The 19,260-nt window shown below is 45.2% G+C and overlaps 1 protein-coding gene across 4 annotated transcripts in view; it reads right to left on the bottom strand.

Annotated features, from left to right (window-relative positions):
* The window catches only part of Dclre1c (DNA cross-link repair 1C), a 34,036-nt gene that overhangs the window by 9,737 nt on the left and 5,039 nt on the right, over positions 1–19,260 (bottom strand). For 2 of the 4 annotated variants that reach the window (XM_052156194.1, XM_052156195.1), the window contains exons 4-12: positions 15,774–15,833; positions 12,997–13,052; positions 12,402–12,503; positions 11,574–11,646; positions 11,105–11,245; positions 8,301–8,402; positions 4,941–5,077; positions 4,372–4,426; positions 1,225–1,313 (exon numbers count right to left, since the gene is read on the bottom strand). In XM_052156194.1, the coding sequence (XP_052012154.1) occupies positions 1,225–1,313; positions 4,372–4,426; positions 4,941–5,077; positions 8,301–8,402; positions 11,105–11,245; positions 11,574–11,646; positions 12,402–12,503; positions 12,997–13,052; positions 15,774–15,833 (815 nt within the window). Of the gene's footprint in view, positions 1–1,224; positions 1,314–4,371; positions 4,427–4,940; positions 5,078–8,300; positions 8,403–11,104; positions 11,246–11,573; positions 11,647–12,401; positions 12,504–12,996; positions 13,053–15,773; positions 15,834–19,260 lie in introns of those variants that run through there. The other 2 variants (XM_052156196.1, XM_052156197.1) reach the window with 2 other exon arrangements.

Genomic DNA, 19,260 nt, shown 5'->3' with positions numbered 1-19,260 from the left:
ACTCCACCCCACCCCCTCCCTTCTCCCTGCCTCCCCAGAGACAGCCAGCCCTGCCTGTTCAGAATAAACATTTCCTTTTTATTTACGGGTAGCATTTTGGATTCTTCACAGCACCTGTTTCATTTGATAGGACAATATAAACCCCATTTGTCTCCACTCAAGGACTAGGCCTGATTTTGGGAAAAAGACCTTAAGGCACCAGCTCTAGGGACAGACCATAAAACCCAGAACAAGATCATAAACCCCTCCCAAAGAACAGCCTGGGAAGTAATGACAAAAATGAGGAAACAGCTTGTCTCAGGATGGGCCATCTGCACTGGGCAGACCAACCTATTTTAAACATTCATGACATTGGAATGCAGACCACTGACCACCAGTGGACCACTGCCCTAACAGCACCCACCAATGAAATTTTAAATTACCTAATCCTTCTAGAGAGGTCCCCAGTTCCCTGTAAGAAGGCCTGCATGAAGTCATCATTTTAGAGAATGGTTGACCCCTCTCCCCCACATGGATGTTTCTGAAGAATAAACACCCCTTGTTTTTGTATACTATTTGAGCCTGGGTCTTCCTTCAGCGATTTTCAGACCCTTACACATTCACCTCCTAGAACTCTCTCCAGAGACTGGAACCTGTTTTCTGTCTTTCTGTCTAAACACAGTGATACAGTCTTCCTCAGTCTCATGGAAAATCCTGGGCTCCAGGATGATTTCCTTCATAGCTCTGGCATGCACATGCACATACACATACAATATAACAAAATATAATAAAAGCCACATAAAGTGCTACCAGTAAAAGACAACTATTGCATTGCCTGCTCTCCCATTCCACAGATCCCTTGACTGAACCTATAGGCTCTCTACAGATCCCTGAGAACTCCAACGAGTAGGCACGAATGAATATTCCTAATAGTCATTGATTTTTTTTTTTGATTCACTGAATATTTGTTGATTTTCTAGTTAGATATGACTGTTTCTAAAGTGATCTTGCTAAACTGACATTGCAAGTAATTGGTGGACAGGATTCCACATAGGACAAACTGACACTACCCACACATTCTGCCCACTAAAAATGATAGGAAGAAATGGAAATAAAGGGAATCTCAAAGAAATGTTACCACAGAGATGGGTTCTAGAATCACAAGTTTTCAGGCCAAGCATTCCCAAGCCTCCCAGTCAACCCCACCAGCAGCAACACGAGCCCCCCAACCCAGAAACTACTCACACGTCCATGACCTTATCCACAGTGAGGCCGACCGGAATGACATTTGGGTATGCATTCACTGGGCAGACGTAGCTCAAAAAATCTTTAATCTAGAAGGAATAGAGAATACACCAGTTACCTGTATGACGGGAAATGAGGTGTTTGTCTATTCCCAGATCCCAACATACAGAACCAGTCTAGACACCTAGCTGGTCTCCACTACTCTCTCTCTCTCTGCCTCTCTAACTCCCATTCTCTGCCCTGAATAAACTCCATTCTATACCATGTCTGGGTGCTTGTGGTCCCTCAGGGGAAAGAGGTGCTTGGGCATGGGCAGCCCCTTCCCCCACACTGCCGAGCTACACTTCCTTAACCCCCATTCTCTCTTCTAAAGCCCCCTTTCATTGATGCACTGGCCTTCCAGTGACCACCTAGGGACACATGCAATGCCCAGGCCTCTGCCCCAGAGCCTCCCAGTGCTGGACTACGGTGGGGCTGGGAACTTGCACATTTGAGCTTTGGTCAGGTTCCAGCTCCACAGAAAGACCTTGAGTTCCAGATAAATGGAGCTCAAGATTTTGTCTTTTTACAATATGGTGTCCATTCCTTTGCCCAAGGTCAGTTGCCTACATTTGCAAAGCTTCTTCCGTGAAGAGTTAGAATACCTTTGACTAGTCTGGGGCAGCAGACCATGTTCCAGGACAGGAAGGGGGTCGGGAGTGGATCTAAGCACCTACCATTCTCACTTATGACAATTGCCAAGGTTCTTGAGGCCGCTCAACCTCGCCAGGTTTTCTGTCTGGTGGCATGCTCCACTTACTCCACAACAACTTTTGTGACCATAATACACAGAGAAGACAAGGTCTTTAACTACACCTCTTTCCATGTACCAATAATCTTTACCCAGGCAACTGTATCTTGGAGATTACTTGGTTTGTTCTAAGGCCTACTCTTGTGGAGTCCAATAGTGCACAGCAGGGGACACTACACTCTTGGGGCCTTTGATCTTAGATTGCAGTCACTGAGGTAAGCAATGCAGTTGATACAAGAGCACTTTTCATATGGAGCCCAGAGAGAGTAAGGGTGGGTCTTGAAGATTGTAGCTCAAGGCCTACAGGTCTCTCCTAGCAGGCAACAAAGAACAGCCTGCTGTGCAGGAACCCGCCGCCTGTGCACACGTCTCCAGTACCAGAGAGAGGGCCCCTTACCGGAAGTCTCAAATGCTGGACGCTAAGGGAACAGCTGCTCTCGCACAGGCGGATGTGGGAAAAGGAGCACACACCAGAGGAAGCAGGAAGAGCGTCCCAAGCCAGGCTGCTAGCCCGGCAGGTTGAGTGTTCCAGGCCCAAGACCGTGTGTGTGTGTGTGTGTGTGTGTGTGTGTGTGTGTGTGTGTGTTTGTATGTGTGTGAATGCATAATGTGTATGGATATGTCACTTGAAAGACTATAGCTACAAACCCCTTTCCTAACAATTCTAAACACTCATAGTTTAAAACATTCACAAGTCTCTTGGTTTGTTTTTTGGGGGTTTTTTGTTTTTTGTTTTTTTGGTTTTTTTTTTTTTTTGCCATGTTGAGAATGCTAAACAGAGGAACCCTGTCAGGATTCCTCTCAAGAGTTCTATAACTCAGGCAAAGCTTACTTACTAGATCTTGGTAAAAACTGTGTCTAAGTTTTAAAAATCTCAGTCAGGTCTAAGGCTTAGATTCTCCATTTACATATAATCACATGTAATATGCAGGCTCCAGTACTTGGCACCCTCAAGCACCCACCGCCATTCCGCAGAGACTTGCATCCCTCTGCAGAGGGGGTGACTGGGGCACAAAGGAACCAGCATCTAACTCCAACTCAAAGGATCAAACAGAGACAGAACCCCAGGGAAGCATTCTAACTGCAGAATACCTATCCTGTAGGCAAGTCTCACAATTCCTTTTTATACCTTTAGGAAGACCTGTCAACAACCACAATTACCTGCCCCCACCCACCTCCTGCTGTGACTTCTAAAGGACTGACAGAGGACAGCCAAGCCTCTGTCAGAATGACTCAGTATTCCTTAAATGGCCACAGGGAACAGCCACTAGGGAAACACCCTCTTTCCATCATTCAAGGTGACCTATTACCAAATTCTTGCTTGAACAGCATACATTAACACCCCTAAACCTTGTTGCAGTGATTTCTACAAGACACCATACACAATGAATGTGTGAACTCTGAATCACAATTCCCAAGTACAAAATGGGGAGGATGAAGTTACAGCGCATCTCTGGCAACATCGTTTTTTAGCCAAGAGATGCATAGCCCTGTCTTTTCAAATGTACTCTTTAAATTAGTATACAAATTATTCTATATCATTATGGCATTTTCAAAAAGTTGTGTTTTATTGATTCTCTTACCATCCGTCTATTTTGCCTGTGTACAAATACTTCATCTTCTGCTGATTATTTGACCCAGTGCTTACCACCGTAACTCAAGTCTGAACAAAACTTATCTGGCATATGTATTTTCCCTGTGAGACACATTATAGCCTTCTGTGCTCAGGAACTAGACAGGATGTTGCAGTATGACTACATGCCATTTTAATTACTGAAATCTCCCCCCCCCTCTTTCACACACACACACACACACAATTACAGACCACATAAAGAATAGCTGTTTGTAATATGAATTAAAACAAGGACACAGAGTATCACCCGTTTGTAGGAACTGACAATATGCACATCAAGGGATTCAACTTTCATCTTCTACCCCACTGCAATGGACTCCTGTAGCCTGAAAAGAAGTGGAGCTGGGGCTCTGGGTAAATTGTAGTGCGCAGGCAAACACAGAAATGTGGACTGCACAAGTAAGAACCATCGATAGAAAACAGCGAAAGGAGGGTTGGGGGCGATAGTTCAGTCAGGAAAGTGCTTGCCCTGCAGGGATGAGGATCTGAGTTTGATACCCAGAACCGTGTAAAAATGCTGGGCACAGAGGAACACACTTGAAATCCCAGACAACCTAGCGTAACTGGTGAGCTCCGAGCCAATGAGAGAGGCTGTTGCAGACCAGTGGGGTGGCCTTGCTGAGGCTGTCCTCTGGTCTCCACTCACACTCACCGCACATACATGCACATGCACGCACATGCATGCAGCCTACCCCCTGAGCTAGGAGCTGTCGGGAGCCCTTACCTCACTGTAGGAGGAGTGAAAAGAGAAGCAAGCTCTGTACGAGCTCTCTCCAGTCCTGAGGGGAAGGCAGAACAGAAAAAGACACTGAGCAAAGCCAAATGGAGTCCTGGGCTTGAACTTCCGAGAGGGCAGCTCCGGGCCGGGACGCTCGCTCGGCGGCTTCAGGAACTGCTGCTTGGACAGGAGTCAACTTCTCCAGATGTGGAAACCTGCTACAGACATTCTAAAGAGCCCAAATCAAGGAGGTCTTGCTAAGGTAGGACCAATGTCAGGGCGCCTCTACTATACCTGGTGTTTCATTTCTCTGATACCAGTCTCTGCTACAGAGCAAAGCCCTCGGATGCCTTCAGAGTTCAACCATCTTGAGTCACAGAGGAAGCCCCTGGCTATACCACTAATGACTGCCATGTTTGGAAGGAACACCCGTCCATTTTAAGCCACGCTTAAGTGAAAAGGATATTTCCCACAATTATAGCACATCCTCTCCTTGGGCTTACGCTGTTCTGTGTGTAAACTACACTCAATTCAACACTTTGTCTCTAGTTTCAGAAGACCAGGGCTGCCCTTACCTCACGATCACGTTTGTTTTTCTGGTCCTCTCTCCAAACCACATGGTAGATGGCTTGATGCTAATTGTGTGGAGGACAGTTTTGTTTTTGGAAGTCATACCACAGGGTAATTTATTCCACTTAAAACACTCTTCTGCCTGATAGCAAAACAAACAAAAAAAAACCAAATAAACAAACAACCCCCCCAAAGGACATTTGTTTTAAATTGCAGGTACATATTTTTATTTAACAAGGCTGCTTGAAGACTGAATCTCAAAAGCAATGTCAGATTAGGTTTTGGACATGAAAAAATAAAGACACAAGAAAAAAAGCGGGGGCCTAGCAGTGGTGGCGCACGTCTGTAATCCCAGCACTTGGGAGGCAGAGGCAGGCAAATTACTAAGTTCGAGGCCAACCCGGTCAACAGAGTGAGTTCCAGGACAGCCAGGGCTACACAAAGAAACCCTGTCTCAAACACACAAACAAACAAACAAAACAAAAAAGACACAGAACCTAGAGGCTTCACCACTCTATATGAGGAAAGAGAAACAGAACTCTGGAGAATATGTTTATAGCAAGAGAATCCTCAGGCTCCTCGAGAAGGCATATGGCTAGAAAATCTTGAGTTTGAGCCCAGCCTAGACTATAGCAACCTGACCCTGTCTAGAGTGAAGACTCTCAAAAGAGAAAATCAAAAAGCAAGCTATACTTTGGGCTGGGTAAAGTGGCACATGCCTGGGTAAAAAAAAAAAAATAAGTAAATAAAAAGGAAAGCAAACCAGACTGGTCTCGGGTATGCTGGAGGAGAAGGCTTACTGCAGATCCGCGGGAGAGCAGAGGCAGGGACATCTTGGAGAGAGCAGGACTAAGTGCTCAGACTAAGGTGGGCCATGCAGGGAGAAGGGAATCAAGAGGGGACAGAGCTGGAGAACCGCCCGCCCACCTCTGGGCTGGAGAGTTGAGGGTAGGGGGTGAGGCATGCCAGCCAGGAGGGCCCTGTAACAGGTAGGGGCTGAGCGATGTTGGGAGAACCTGGCTGCCAGGTCCAATTTGATAATGTTGAACAGACATCTGTCCTGGGTTTGAAACCCAACAGTGACTTGAGAAACAAAGGCAGGAGGATTGAGAGTTTGAACCTAGCCTATGCTCCAATAGCCTGAATAGACCTGACCTCTCAGCTTACATTTTAGCTACATTCTTTTAGCCACCTAAGAGTCTACTGGATGTGCAGCTACATACGATTAAATGCATGCTTGCTTGTTAGACTCTGTAGCCTACCTATCACTAGGAGTAGGTTCTAATGGGCAGCTGTATTATTGGGGGAAAAGCGATCTCTTTTTATTTATACTTATGTGTGTGTGCCTATGTAAACATATATGCGTGTGGGCCGAGGAAGGCAGACGAGGGCACTGGAGTTGGATTTATAGGCAGATGTGAGCTGGGAGGCAAACCCAGGTCCTCTGATAACCACTGAGCCATCTGACCCTTCTGAGGTGCAGCTCTGTCGGAATACTCCATGCTGTCGATGTCCTGTCCTCAAGGGTGTGGGTGGATGAAGCGATGCTGCCATCCCAAGAGAGCTTACATGTATAAGCTCGTGTCGCCAAGGGGACTTTGCTGAGGCAGTTTACACTTTAGGGGAAAATTGTGACCAGGCTCATACTGTATTCGAAGGTGACTAGGTTAATTGTCTTAATTAAATGTTAAAGACTCTGGTTGGGAAGAGGCTACAAATCAGAGGGAGTAGGAGAGGGAGAAGACACTGGAAGTAAATGCGATTAAAAATACATACATGGGGACTGGAGAGATGGCTCAGTGGTTAAGAGAACTGACTATTCTTCCAGAGGTCCTGAGTTCAATTACCAGCAACCACATGGTGGCTCAGAACCATTTGTAATGAGATCTGATGCCCTCTTCTGAAGTGTCTGAAGACAGAGACAGTGTATTCATATAAATAAAATAAATAAATCTTTAAAAAAAAATACATACATGAAAATATAGGCCGGGCAGTGGGGGCACACACCTTTAATCCCAGCACTTGGGAGACAGAGGCAGGCAGATATCTGGGTTTGAGGCCAGCCTGGTCTACAGAGTGAGTTCCAGGACAGCCAGGGCTACATATAGAAACCCTGCCTCGAAAAACCAAAAAAGGAAAGAAAGAAGGAAAGGAAGAAGGAAAGGAAAGGAAAAAGGAAAGGAAAAGGGAAAGGAAAAAGGAAAGGAAGAAAGAGAAAAGGGAAAAAAAAAGAAAACATAGGGGAAAGGTATTACCAAAAGGGGAAAAATGTCAAAGGCAAATTCAAACTGGCAGTCTGGCATTCTATAACTTGAGAGGAAGAGATTACCAGTGAGCAGCCAAGAGACTGGAAGCACTTGGGAATTGCACCAATAAGGTAATGCCTTTGAAGTTGGAAGGAGGTTATGTCTAGACATGTATTTTAAGCAAGAAGGAGAAAAATATAGTTTATAAGCATGCACATTTTTGAGTCTCAGCTACAAATAGTAACCCACTATGAATACATTTGCTTAAATGGTAATCTGGCCTCCACGGTAGTACCTCCCTATCCACAGACCAGGGCAGCTCTCAGACCTCAACGGAGAAGTTTCTCTGTACAGTGGACAACAGTTAACAGAGGAGCCGGGAGGGAGTCATGCACAGGCACACAGGAGACATCGCCACCCCTGAAGCTCAGGATCATGGTGGAAGTGGGCTGAGAGACTGTGAGAGCCAGAGGCCTGGGGACAGGGGCCAAACAGTGTCATGTAGACATGACTTAAGTGCTGCGCACGCGTACTCGATGCAACTGTGGTTCTCGGCACACGATCAAGCCAGCCACCATTTTAACACACTGTTCACAAGCCCCCACTCCTAAGATGCTATGAAAAACCAATGGCTTCTGGGGGAGAGAGTGTGTGTCAGTTTTCTTTAAGGGTGAGGCTCCTGGCAGGTCAACTGTGCTCCAGTGGATAACCCCACACCCAGGAATATATGGGGGAACACAAACTGAACTCTATGGGTTATTAAAACCAACAAATGAAAATAGCAGGACACAGGATGGTGGGTCAGCAGGGAGATAGGGGAGGATCTGAGAGGATCTGGGGGAGGAGCAGAGGGTAAATATGACCAAAATACATTGTGTAACATTCTCAAAGAATGAATAATTTGCTTAAATTATAAGATAGCATTGGTCTAACTTCATTATAAGTAAATCTTCATTCTCATGCAGAAGAATCAATTTTATGTAAAAAGAAAAAAAATGTAAGAACCTGTGCCTGTAACTCATTCTGAAGCACACGATCATGGAATCCAGACACGGAGCTGCATGACATCCCACCAACAGTCTAATCACAAACAGGCTCACAAGAGTGTTTTCCCCGTACCTTTGGGTGGCGGCAGGCATGGATCTGGGTGTTTCTGTCCGTTGTGAGGTGGTGCAGGATGTCAGGCATGTTTTTAAACATGTCCAGTTTGTCCACATGAACCTGTGCATAACAGCAGAGGAAAGCACATTGTTGGAAATGCATTCCTAAGAATCAATAGTTCTGAGGTCATTAGGGGACTGTCCAGAGTGAATAGATCTTCAGTTTTCTCCTGCGGTCTAGTCCTGAACTGTTTCAGGGTGTGGTAGTATCTTGCCAGGATGTCACTAGGAAAAGGGGGGGGGGGTTGGACAGAGAGCCAGAAAAGTCTGCCTTGCAAGCAAGAGGAATGGCGTTTGATCCCCATCTGGTTTTGTTAGTACTGTACTTCAAGAATCACTTGCTTCACGTTGGTTATGAATCTACTGGATGTCAACCTCAGTTCTAAACCTAAGTAATATATACAGTAAGAACAAGGAAGACAGAAGCAATCAAGAATCGCCTACTGGGCTAGTGAGACAGCTCGGTGCGTAATGAAAGGGGCGGGTGGTAAGCCTGGTGGAGTGAATTCAATGCGCAGACCCACATCAAGGAGGAAGGAGACAACTAACTCTCTTACAAAGTTGTCCCCTGACCTCTGCAAGCACTCTGGTGTTCATGTCACCCCCAACAAAGTACAGCCCACTGTACGGGCACACTACATGCCCCACAGGACAGCAGGACCTGGATTGCCCTGTCTCCTAAAAACTCACTGGGCAGAAGAGAGAAAGCTGCAGGAAAAAACCAAAAAAAACAAAAACCCCTCAAACCTGGCTGCCTTTGAGAAGTTTATGGCTAATAACAGTTTCCAATTATGTCAGCTTTACTGAAAGCCTGCCTTCTGGGTCTTCCAAAGTAGATGATTTATATTAGCTTAAACTGATACTAGGATCATCAAACAAAATTAAAACAGTAGCATTCTCTGTCCGTGTGTGCCCAACAAACACATTGAAGTCATGTTGTCTGGTCGCTGTGCTGGCCGCCAATGCCGAGGCAGGGTGCAGAAAGAACTCAGCACAACCGCTCATTTACCACGAGGCTGCTCAGCTTACAACTGACTTCTGACCAATAAGGAGGGAAGGGAAGGAATGGGGGCGGGGGAGACGAAGCAGCCACTAAAGTCCACCTTACAAGCATAAGGAATTAAGTTTGATCCCCAGAATCCAAGCCAAAAAAAAAGGAAAAAAAAATTTCTGCCGGGCAGTTGTGGCACACACCTTTAATCCCAGCACTCTAGGAGGCAGAGGCAGGCGGATTTCTGAGTTCCAGGACAGCCTGGTTTACAGAGTGAGTTCCAGGACAGCCAGGGCTACACAGAGAAACCCTGTCTCGAAAAACCAAAACCAAAACCAAAACCTAAACCAAAACCAAAACCAAACCAAAATACACACACACACACACACACAAATAAAAATCTGGCTACAGTGACCTGTGTTTGTGATCCCAAGGGAGCGCAGGAGGTGAGCGGTGGATCCCTGGGCCTCCCTTGCCAGTTAGGCTACCTGCCGAATTCCAGGTCAGCAAGAAACTCTGTCTTAAAAAAAATTAACTTTTGGCCTCTGACACATACAGCCACATGCACAGAGTGTGTGTGTGTGTGTGTGTGTGCATGTATATGTAGTATATATGTGTATATATGTATATGTATGTATATATGTGTGTGCGTGTATATACATGCATACCAATAGATATGTATATATACATATCTATGTGTGTGTGTGTGTGTGTGTGTGTGTGTATATATATGGAGCATAGATACAAACACAGAGAGAAAATTAAAGCCAGCTATAGTGACGGGACTATAACCCCAGCACTTGGAGGGCTGAGGCAGGAGGATCGTGGGTCTGAGGTCAGTGTGGCTATAAAGTGAGTTTTCAGACCAGCCTAGGCCATGCACCCGCTCCCTTCAGAAGATGAAATAAAGAAGAAATGGCGACTGTGACTTCCCAGACTCTCTACAGAGAACAGGAAGGAGACAGAGTGAACTGCACAAGAGAATCCCCACAGGAACGTTTGCAGAGGTCTGCAGATTGTCCCTGAGCTACCCAGGTTGTGAACATCATCGTTTTCTCTTTGTGAACGCCTGATCTAGGACTGTCCCCATCTCTGGCAAAGGGGCTTAAGGGACCTCTGGGACCGCCATCAAGTGCCTTTCCCTGCAGCCTTCCTCTGCCCTTGGCTTCTCTAACCCCTTGGGTTAGAGAGCTAGCTTCCACGGTTTAGACACCCCTGAAATGACACCTCAAGTTTACAGGGGGGTGGGGGAAATAGTTGCCACTTTTATAGATTATAGAGACAAGGTGTGAAAACGAATTTAAAAGACAGGTAGTTCAGATAAGTGTGTGTATGTGTGTGTGTGTGTGTGTGTGTGTGTGTGTGTGTGTGAGAGAGAGAGAGAGAGAGAGAGAGAGAGAGAGAGAAAGGTGTGAATACTATCACTACTGTGATTTTAATTTTAAATGACAATAGTGCTAATACCTTAACTGAATGCAATACACTCAGTCATTATTCGGTTCAAATTTACTGGTCACAATCATTATATATATTTCATAACCCACACTTTGGAAAAAAAATACTTTGTCTCTGGGGCACTGAAGACTCTTCTGCCCTTTGTGGGCTGTGACATTCTTTTGTGAGGACATGAACCTACTAAGAGGAGGACAGTTCCGAGGGGCCAGCCTCGGCTGCAGCTGTGTCTTAGCAAGCTGCTCCAACCTATCACTGGCTTCAGTGACTTGGGGGAGGGGAGAGGAAGGGGTGGGAAGGACCTGGAAAAGAACTGGTACCTGAACTCCCAGCTCCTCACTCAGGTTGGTGAATAAATACTCATAGCCGTAAGCTGCCTTACAGTTCAGCCACACGACGTGCTGCGGACTCCTGGTGACCCAGCTCCGAGCAAGCTCCAAGATCCCCCTCAAGCACTCCTCCTAGACACCAACAAAATGTGATACTGTGAGGAACCTCACATAACCTTTCTCCTCTGTGATATTTAGAAGTGATCACACCCAAGGGGACAACTACACCCTCCCAACAAAACAGTGACGATTCCCCAGCTCACCATCCCCAGTTAGAACCGTCACCCCAGGAATATTCATGGCTCTAGGTAGAGCAGTGACCCCAGGCAGACCCATCACCCCAGGAATGTTCATAACCCCAGGCAGATCCATCACCCCAGGCAGTCATAATCCCAAGCAAACCATCACCCCAAGAAGACTCATAGCCCCAGGCAGATCTGTCACCACAGGGAAAACATACACGACTTGGAATTTGATAAAACCTTGGGTCACAGAAAGTGGTGTCTAAATACACACTTTGGATGTCTTTTACTCTGAAATGAAAAAAAAAAAAATAGAGTTAGCCATTTTGTGGGACATAATTGTACATAAAATGATGTAGACTCTCAGTTATTTTTGAGGGTGTTCCATTCCACTTGCAAATATTTTATTCATCAACTTTACTGAAAAACAATTTTCATACAATAAAATACAATGCAAAGGATTTTTGGACCAGAGAAATATTGGTGTGTAAAAGCAACTTCCACCTTTTATTATGCATGACAGCCCCAGGACCCAGGTGGCAAAAGAACTGACCCCCACAAGTTATTCTCATCTACACACACACACGTGCAAACAAACAGAATTTAAGAATATTGACTTTTTGCACGCCTGATCCAGTGACTTATATATCGACACGTCGCCATCATTCCATTCCAATCAGTGTACAGAACACTGTGTGACCTCATTTTAAAGAGGGAAATTCGTGCTATTATTACAATTTAAAAAAAAAAAATGGTGTCGCTTCGCAGTCTTGGCTATCCTGGAATCAGGCTGACCTAGAACTCAAAGACCTATCCACCTGCCTCTGCCTCTCAAATGCTGGGATTAAAGGTATGCACCACCATCTCCAGCTTCATTACAACTTTTACAATCAAGTTGGTAGCTAATCCAACAAAAACTTGGAATGATGGGGACAGTGCACGAGAGCTTGTGCAAGCGTGCACACGCGAGCTCGTGCAAGCGTGCACACGCATACACAATCATCCAACTCAAGGTACACAGCCAAGAATTACATAAGGCTCGATACCTGCCCCCAGAGTGCAGCAGCTCCATTCTGGAAGCTTCTCCCTTGGCCAGTCTGAAGTCTCCTGTGTATAAGACAGTTCCATTACTGCCCTGAAATAAAAACCTGAAAAATAAGCATATCTCAATGACTTCCAAATTACAAAGTCCCAAGAAAGCAAGCAAAAGCTAAGATGGCAGCAAAGGCCTCCTGCCCAAGTAATGCCACCTTTCCCCAGGAGAGCAAAAAATAAATACGAGATAGCAGGATGGGCGAGCCCTAGGTGTGGCCTGTTATTACATGTCTAGCATGTCATGTGTACACTCAGATCATTCCACTGCAGGGAGAGAGAAATGCCCATGATAAGACGATCCAAAGTCACAGGAGAAATATCAGTTAAAGGCATCCACACTCCATATGATCTTCATCTCAGTTTCCTAAGCTCCATTTTGAAATAAAGATTAAAGGTACTGCCAGAAAAAGAGTATCTATCTCTGTATGCATACTGCCTTTACACCCTAAAAAGCTATTTCTACAAATATGATATGTGTATGTATATATATACATATATATATAGATTTAAGAGAGAGAGAGAGAAGCGGAAACAGATGGCCCTTACATAACTGATCCAGGGCAGTGACCAGCTGGTAAGAGAGTCACAACAACCTCTTCCTTCTAAAAAGAAAATAAAAACAAAAGAACAGGAACGGAAGTTATCATTAGGAGCTGGCTAAATTCACAACATATGACAAGAACAATGAGGACATCTTTCTCATCCCCTCGTGGTCCAAACCCCAGAGTAAGTGGAACCCTTGTCTATGGCAGAGCTATGACAAGACCACTTCCGTTTCTAGGCACACTCAGGAGAATGCCCACACTGATGTCCATTGTTCTCAGATGTCCAGTGTATGAGTACTCACGCCAGCCCCAAAGCAGAAACACTTCAAAATGTCTAGCAGCCAATAAACAGATGAACAGCATGAGTTTTGTCCACGCCATGCAGTACCATTTGGCCATAAAGATAAATCTGTACAAGTATGCCACCCACACGCATGGGTGCCTCTTGACAAACACTCAGAGAAAGAAGTCACGTGGTGGAGAATAATTCCACAGATAGGCAAGTCCAAAAAGACAGAAAGGAAATGGTAGTTCTAGGAGCCGGGACAGGGGGGACGGGAGCGCCTGTGATGGGTCCAGGGTTTCTGGGTCTTGAGACTGCTGTAAAACTGACTGTGGTGCTGTAGAGACAGCTCTGTGAACGCACTGAAGCCATCAGGACTTCAAATGGGTCAATTATGTGATGATAAATACTGCAATAGCATTATTATTGACTAGGGGAATAGACGTAGCCTGGTCCCGGGTCACCCTGTACATGGCCTTGTCCCTTTAGGTCAGAGCCTGCTGGGCACCCTCCGAGAGGAGGACAGAGCTCTGTCTACAACAGACTGCTCCCAAGAGCTTGCCCTACCACTCACTGCTGAGCTTGGAGGAAGCATCTGCGGGTGACAAGGCCAATAAAAACACCCCTCCCAAGTCACCCCTGCAAAGATTCATGCCTGCTCCCTGCCTGCCCGCCTGCCCGCCTGGCTGTCTTGTCTGTCCTCCCGCCCTCCCGCCCTCCCGCTCTCCCTGTTTCACATTTCATCCTCACTTCCTATTAAACTTGGCTCTTCCAGGATGAAATTCTAAAGAATACTTGGGACCTTCTCCTAAGGAGAAACATTTAAAAGGTCACCTCTCTTCTGATCTCGGTCACCCACATGGGTCACCCTCCGAGTTCCACACAGTAAAGCCAGAAGATGGTGCTATAACAGACTACAGAGCAAATGCTACAGCGGCTGCCACAAAACAGAAAGACCCCTCTTAGCCTCTGGTGTCATTTTGATGGGGTTTTGCCTTGTTTTGTTTAAGTAGGTCTAAAGTCTTATTTACTATTAAAACAACACATTCAAAAAGTACTAGTACTAAACTTAAAGTTGAAAAATAAATTTTGCTGGGCAGTGGTGGTGCACGCCTTTAATCCCAGCACTTGGGAGGCACAGGCAGGCGGATTTCGAGGCCAGCCTGGTCTACAAAGCGAGTTCCAGGACAACCAGGGACCCTGGCTGTCTCGAAACCCTGTCTCGAAAAACAACAAAAACAAACAAACAAAAAAACAAAAAAAGAAAAAAATAAATTTTATTGACTTGGGCAGAGACTTTATTTATTTATCTATTTATTTACTTATTAAATGTCTGAATATCTGCATGTACACCTGTGTGCCAGAAGAGGGCCCAGATCTCGTAATAGATGGTTACGAGCCACCATGTGGTTGCTGAGAATTGAACTCAGGACCTCTGGAAGAGCGCTGGTGAGTGCTCCTAACTGCTGAGCCATCTTTCCAGCCCGAGACTTTATTTTAAAATAAGGAAATTATTTAAGAAGAAGATAGCCATTATACTTGAATTTGCTTAAAAAATATTAACTAACTACTACTCAGATATTAAGAAACTTAATAAATGTGACAGTGGAGACTGGAGAGATGGCTCAGCGGTTAAGAGAGCCCTGGCTGCTCTTCCCGAGGTCCAGAGTTCAATTCTCAGCAACCACATGGTAGCTCATAGCCATCTGTTATGAGACCTGGTGCCCTCTTCTGGCCTGCAGGCATATATAAAGGAAGAACACTGAATACACAGTAAATAAATAAATCTTTTTTAAAGATGTGGCAGTGACTTTGTGTAGTATTAACAAATAACATCCTCATCATGAGCAAGTAAAACTAAAAAAAAATGGCAAAAAAATAAAAAAATAAATATGCCATGTTTAATCCTTCTAATGTTAGAAATAACTCTAACACTCTCTGACTGAATGTCTCCATCCCCTGAAGCCTCGGGATTGACATCGTAGCCAACCCCTGGGAGTTTGTTTTTTTTTTTTCTTTTTTGGTTTTCCAGACCGGGTTTCTCTGTATAGCCCTGGCTGTCCTGCAACTCACTCTGTAGACCAGGCCTGCCTCTGCCTCTGCCTCCCAAGTGCTGGGATTAAAGTCCACCACTGCCAGGGGGGAGTTCAATTAAGAAGCTGTTGACTAGTGATTAGTTCTTGAAGTTGACTCCCCAGTGGACAGATTAGTGCTCCTCACTGCTGCTTCGCTTCCCCACTGTGTGAAGACAGGAAATGATAGCTGAGAACTCCCAGTGAGAGCCAGCGAGAGCCCCAGGCCACTGCAGAAGCCCAGCTCATCCTGAGAGAACCCAGTGCTTAGGCATCAAACGCTTGCAAAGGTTGAAGTTATTTTTCTAAAATGCACTTCACTCGTGACTCATTGCTTACAAATAAATGAGCATTCTAAGTTAAAGAGAAAGTTAAACAATCATTTTAGAAAAAGAAAATACAAACTATTTATTATATAGTTACCTCACCCGATGCCTCATCAACTAAAGATATCTGGGTAGGAGTTTCGATTTCAATTGCTATCTGAAAAGAGAGTAAGTGGAGAAGCACTTCTGATTCCGTGTGTACATTTTGATTTGATGTATACATTCTGATTTCCTGTAACCATTTCTGATTTCTTGTATATATTCTGATTTCATAGATACATTCTGATTTCCTGTAACCGTTTCTAATTTGATGTATACATTCTGATTTGATATATACATTCTGATTTCCTGTAACCATTTCTGATTTCATATAACCGTATCTGATTTCCTGTAACCATTTCTGATCTCAGTATAATTAACAGTTAAAACATGCTAAAACAAGACGAGAACACTTTTGTTGCCATGGGGTTACAGCTCAGTGTTAGAGCACTTAGCATGCACACGGCTCAGCATACACACAAACAGCACACATATACTCACACACACTCAGCACACACACCCAGTGAGTCACATGCATACACATCATCAGCACACGCGCGCGCACACACACACACACACACACACACACACACACACACACGCACACACGCACACTCACTAGTAATGGATCAAATTTACAGATGAGAATCGTCCTGCTCACGATACATCATAAAACTACCCTGGCTTGAGACTGATTTTGAAGAGATTTTTGGTAGGTTTAATTTTTTTCTACTTTTTCTTTTTTTTTAAGATTTATTTATTTTTAAAGATTATTTTATTTATTATACATAAGTACACTGTAGCTGTCCTCACACACCCCAGAAGAGGGTGTCAGATCTCATTAAGGATGGTTTGTGAGCCGCCATGTGGTTGTTGGGATTTGAACTCAGGACCTTCCGAATAACGGGCAGTGCTCTTCCCCGCTGAGCATCTTTCCAGCCCTTCTCTGTTTTTTTTTTCTATTTACACGAACATGTGTGTGGTGAGACACGCGTGAGCATGGTAAGCACTGTGCCACTGAGCTCAAGCACCGGCACCAGCTAGAACTCCTGGGTGTGCACATGCTCCTGTGTGTGTGCCTGTGCATGTGGAAGCGAGAGGCTGAGCTCACGTGACTTTCTCCATGCTCTTTTTCTTCTGAGACAGCCTCTCACTGAACCTGGAGCTGGCCCGTGAGCACCAGGGGCCCTCCTATCTCCAATCCCCCCAGAGCTGGGACAATAGGCATTTATGCACTGCACGTCCCAGTCAGGGGCCAATGTAAGAGTGATTCCCGTGCAGGAGGCAGCCAGCATTAAGGCTGGAGGGGGATTCGGACATGGCTGGCTGCGCTTCCAGACTCTAGACGGCTGGATTCCAGCTGCTGTCTGGTCCTCCTCATTCCCTGACTGCCCCAGACACATTAACTCATGGCACCTGCAGGCCCAATCCCAGGGGCACAGGCCCGGGCTCGGACGTCCTTCAGCTGGCAGACGGGATACGGAGCCCACATATGCAGGATGGAATGCTCCTCCCAGCACAGGGTCTTCTGAGTGCAGCACCCAAGCAGAATGAGGGAGCTGGTGTGGCTGCGGAGATAGGCGTTGGCAACCATTCTTGTTGAAACATCATGTCCACACATACTGACTGGATACAGAACCACCTTCGCTTTGTGTGTGTTATGATCAAATCCAGTCATCAGAATTTCATCTCCTTACCTCGTCATCCTTTGGACTCTATTATCACAGACTGTGGTAGACTCGGTCTACAGAAAGTTTCTCCTACTATATGGAGGCCCGTGATCAAACGCAGGTCCTCAGGCTTGCTGGCAAGAGCCTTTAGCCACTGAGCGGAAGCACAGGCTCCTGTCTTAATGTTCCACTGTTTTGGCAGCACTGGGGACCAGACACCCAAGGCTCCCGCGCACCACCTCTGAGCTGCACACCTGGCCTCTGTGGTAAAGGGCTGGGCTTGGGCTGGCTTGCTCGCTCTGATCTTGCCTTTTGGTTTTTTTTTTTTTCAGAGGCAGACCAGATGTGGGGGCAGAGGGGATGGAAGAGGAGGGACTCAAGCTGTCATCTGTCAGACATCAGCAAGATGCTGCCCTTCACGCAAACTCTGAGTAAGTCCTAACTCTGATCCTACTCTCCATCCTTCTCGGGTGGAGCAGCAGACCTGACCGACTGCACCAGTCAGTCACTACGGCATGAGTCAGAGGTTATTTTGCACACCCTCTGCGTGGCATCTTGTAACAGCAAATAAGATCCTCCTTGGCTCTAACGGAGCTCTGTTCTTTGTCTGGCTCTTGTATTTTGTTTGTTTGTTGTGGCCTTAGGTTCTAGTCTATACCATGGGAAAACCGCTACTTTGGCATTTTGGACTTCTGTTTGGTATATGTTTGTCCTGCCCTCTCTTATATTTTTCCTTTTTCCTTTTAAAATCAATCCTTTTCCTTTATCTATATCTGGATTAGTACTGGTCTTCCTTCAGACTTTCTTAAAGTTTTTTAGCCTCAACTGAGAAGTCTGTTCCTACCTAAATAAGGATCATAATAGGGCTTTTCCTGCCACCATTGCATTTTATATGTTGTGGCAATTTTCTTCCAACTACTTTCTGGAGGAAAGATCGATTTCATTTTTTCCAGAATAAAATTGTATTGATTCTAGACCAGGCATGGTTACACACACATTTAATTCCAGCACTTGGGCGGCAGAGGCAGGTGGGTCTCTGAGTTTGAGGCCCGCCTGGTCTATATAGCAAATTCCAAACTAGTCAAGGCTACATAATAAGAGCCTCTCTGTCTCTCTCTGTCTCTGTCTTTGTCTCTGTCTCTCTCACTCACACACATACACACACACACACACACACACACACACACTCTTTTTCTCTAAGTTATCCATTCTATTTCTCATTCTTTCTTGCTATGTAGGTCAAAATGACAAGAAACTTTTGTTCTTGGGACTAGGATATAGGTCAGTGGTAGAGAACTTGCCTTGTACACCTAAGGCCTTAGGTTCACTCCTCAGAACCACAGAAAAATAAACTTGTGATGTTCTTCCCTCAAACTTGCGAACGCTGGGATCACAGGCCTGTAGTACCATGTTTGGCTCCAATCTATCTCTATTTAATATTTTAGTATTATTATCTTTTCTTTCTTTTTTTTTCTTAAGATTTAATTTTATTTGTGTGTGTGTGTGTTTGTGTGTGCAAACACCTGCGTGTAAGAATGCCACCCATCTGTTGAGGACTGAGAAAGTCAGATCCTCTGGAACTGGAGTTACAGGCAGTTGTGAGCTGCCTAACATGGGTGCTGGGACCCAAAAAGAGGTGCTCTTGACCACTGAACCATCTCTCAGCCCTGACCCTTTTTATTATAACCTTTTAAACTATAATAACACAATCTATAATAACAAACTATAATAATGCACATCTGCCAGACAATCCCTCAGAGTAAATTAAGCATTTAAGACCTAAATCACACTCTTGAGGAACAAGTATCGATACTGCTACCTCCTAGACTGCTGAGTCACACATCAGTCACTATTCTAATTCATGATGGATTCACA

Source organism: Apodemus sylvaticus, chromosome 14, assembly GCF_947179515.1.
Source record: "Apodemus sylvaticus chromosome 14, mApoSyl1.1, whole genome shotgun sequence".
Classification (NCBI taxonomy): domain Eukaryota; kingdom Metazoa; phylum Chordata; class Mammalia; order Rodentia; family Muridae; genus Apodemus; species Apodemus sylvaticus.
The sequence above is the reverse complement of the archived record's forward strand: the minus strand, read 5'-3'. Positions and strand labels throughout refer to the sequence as shown.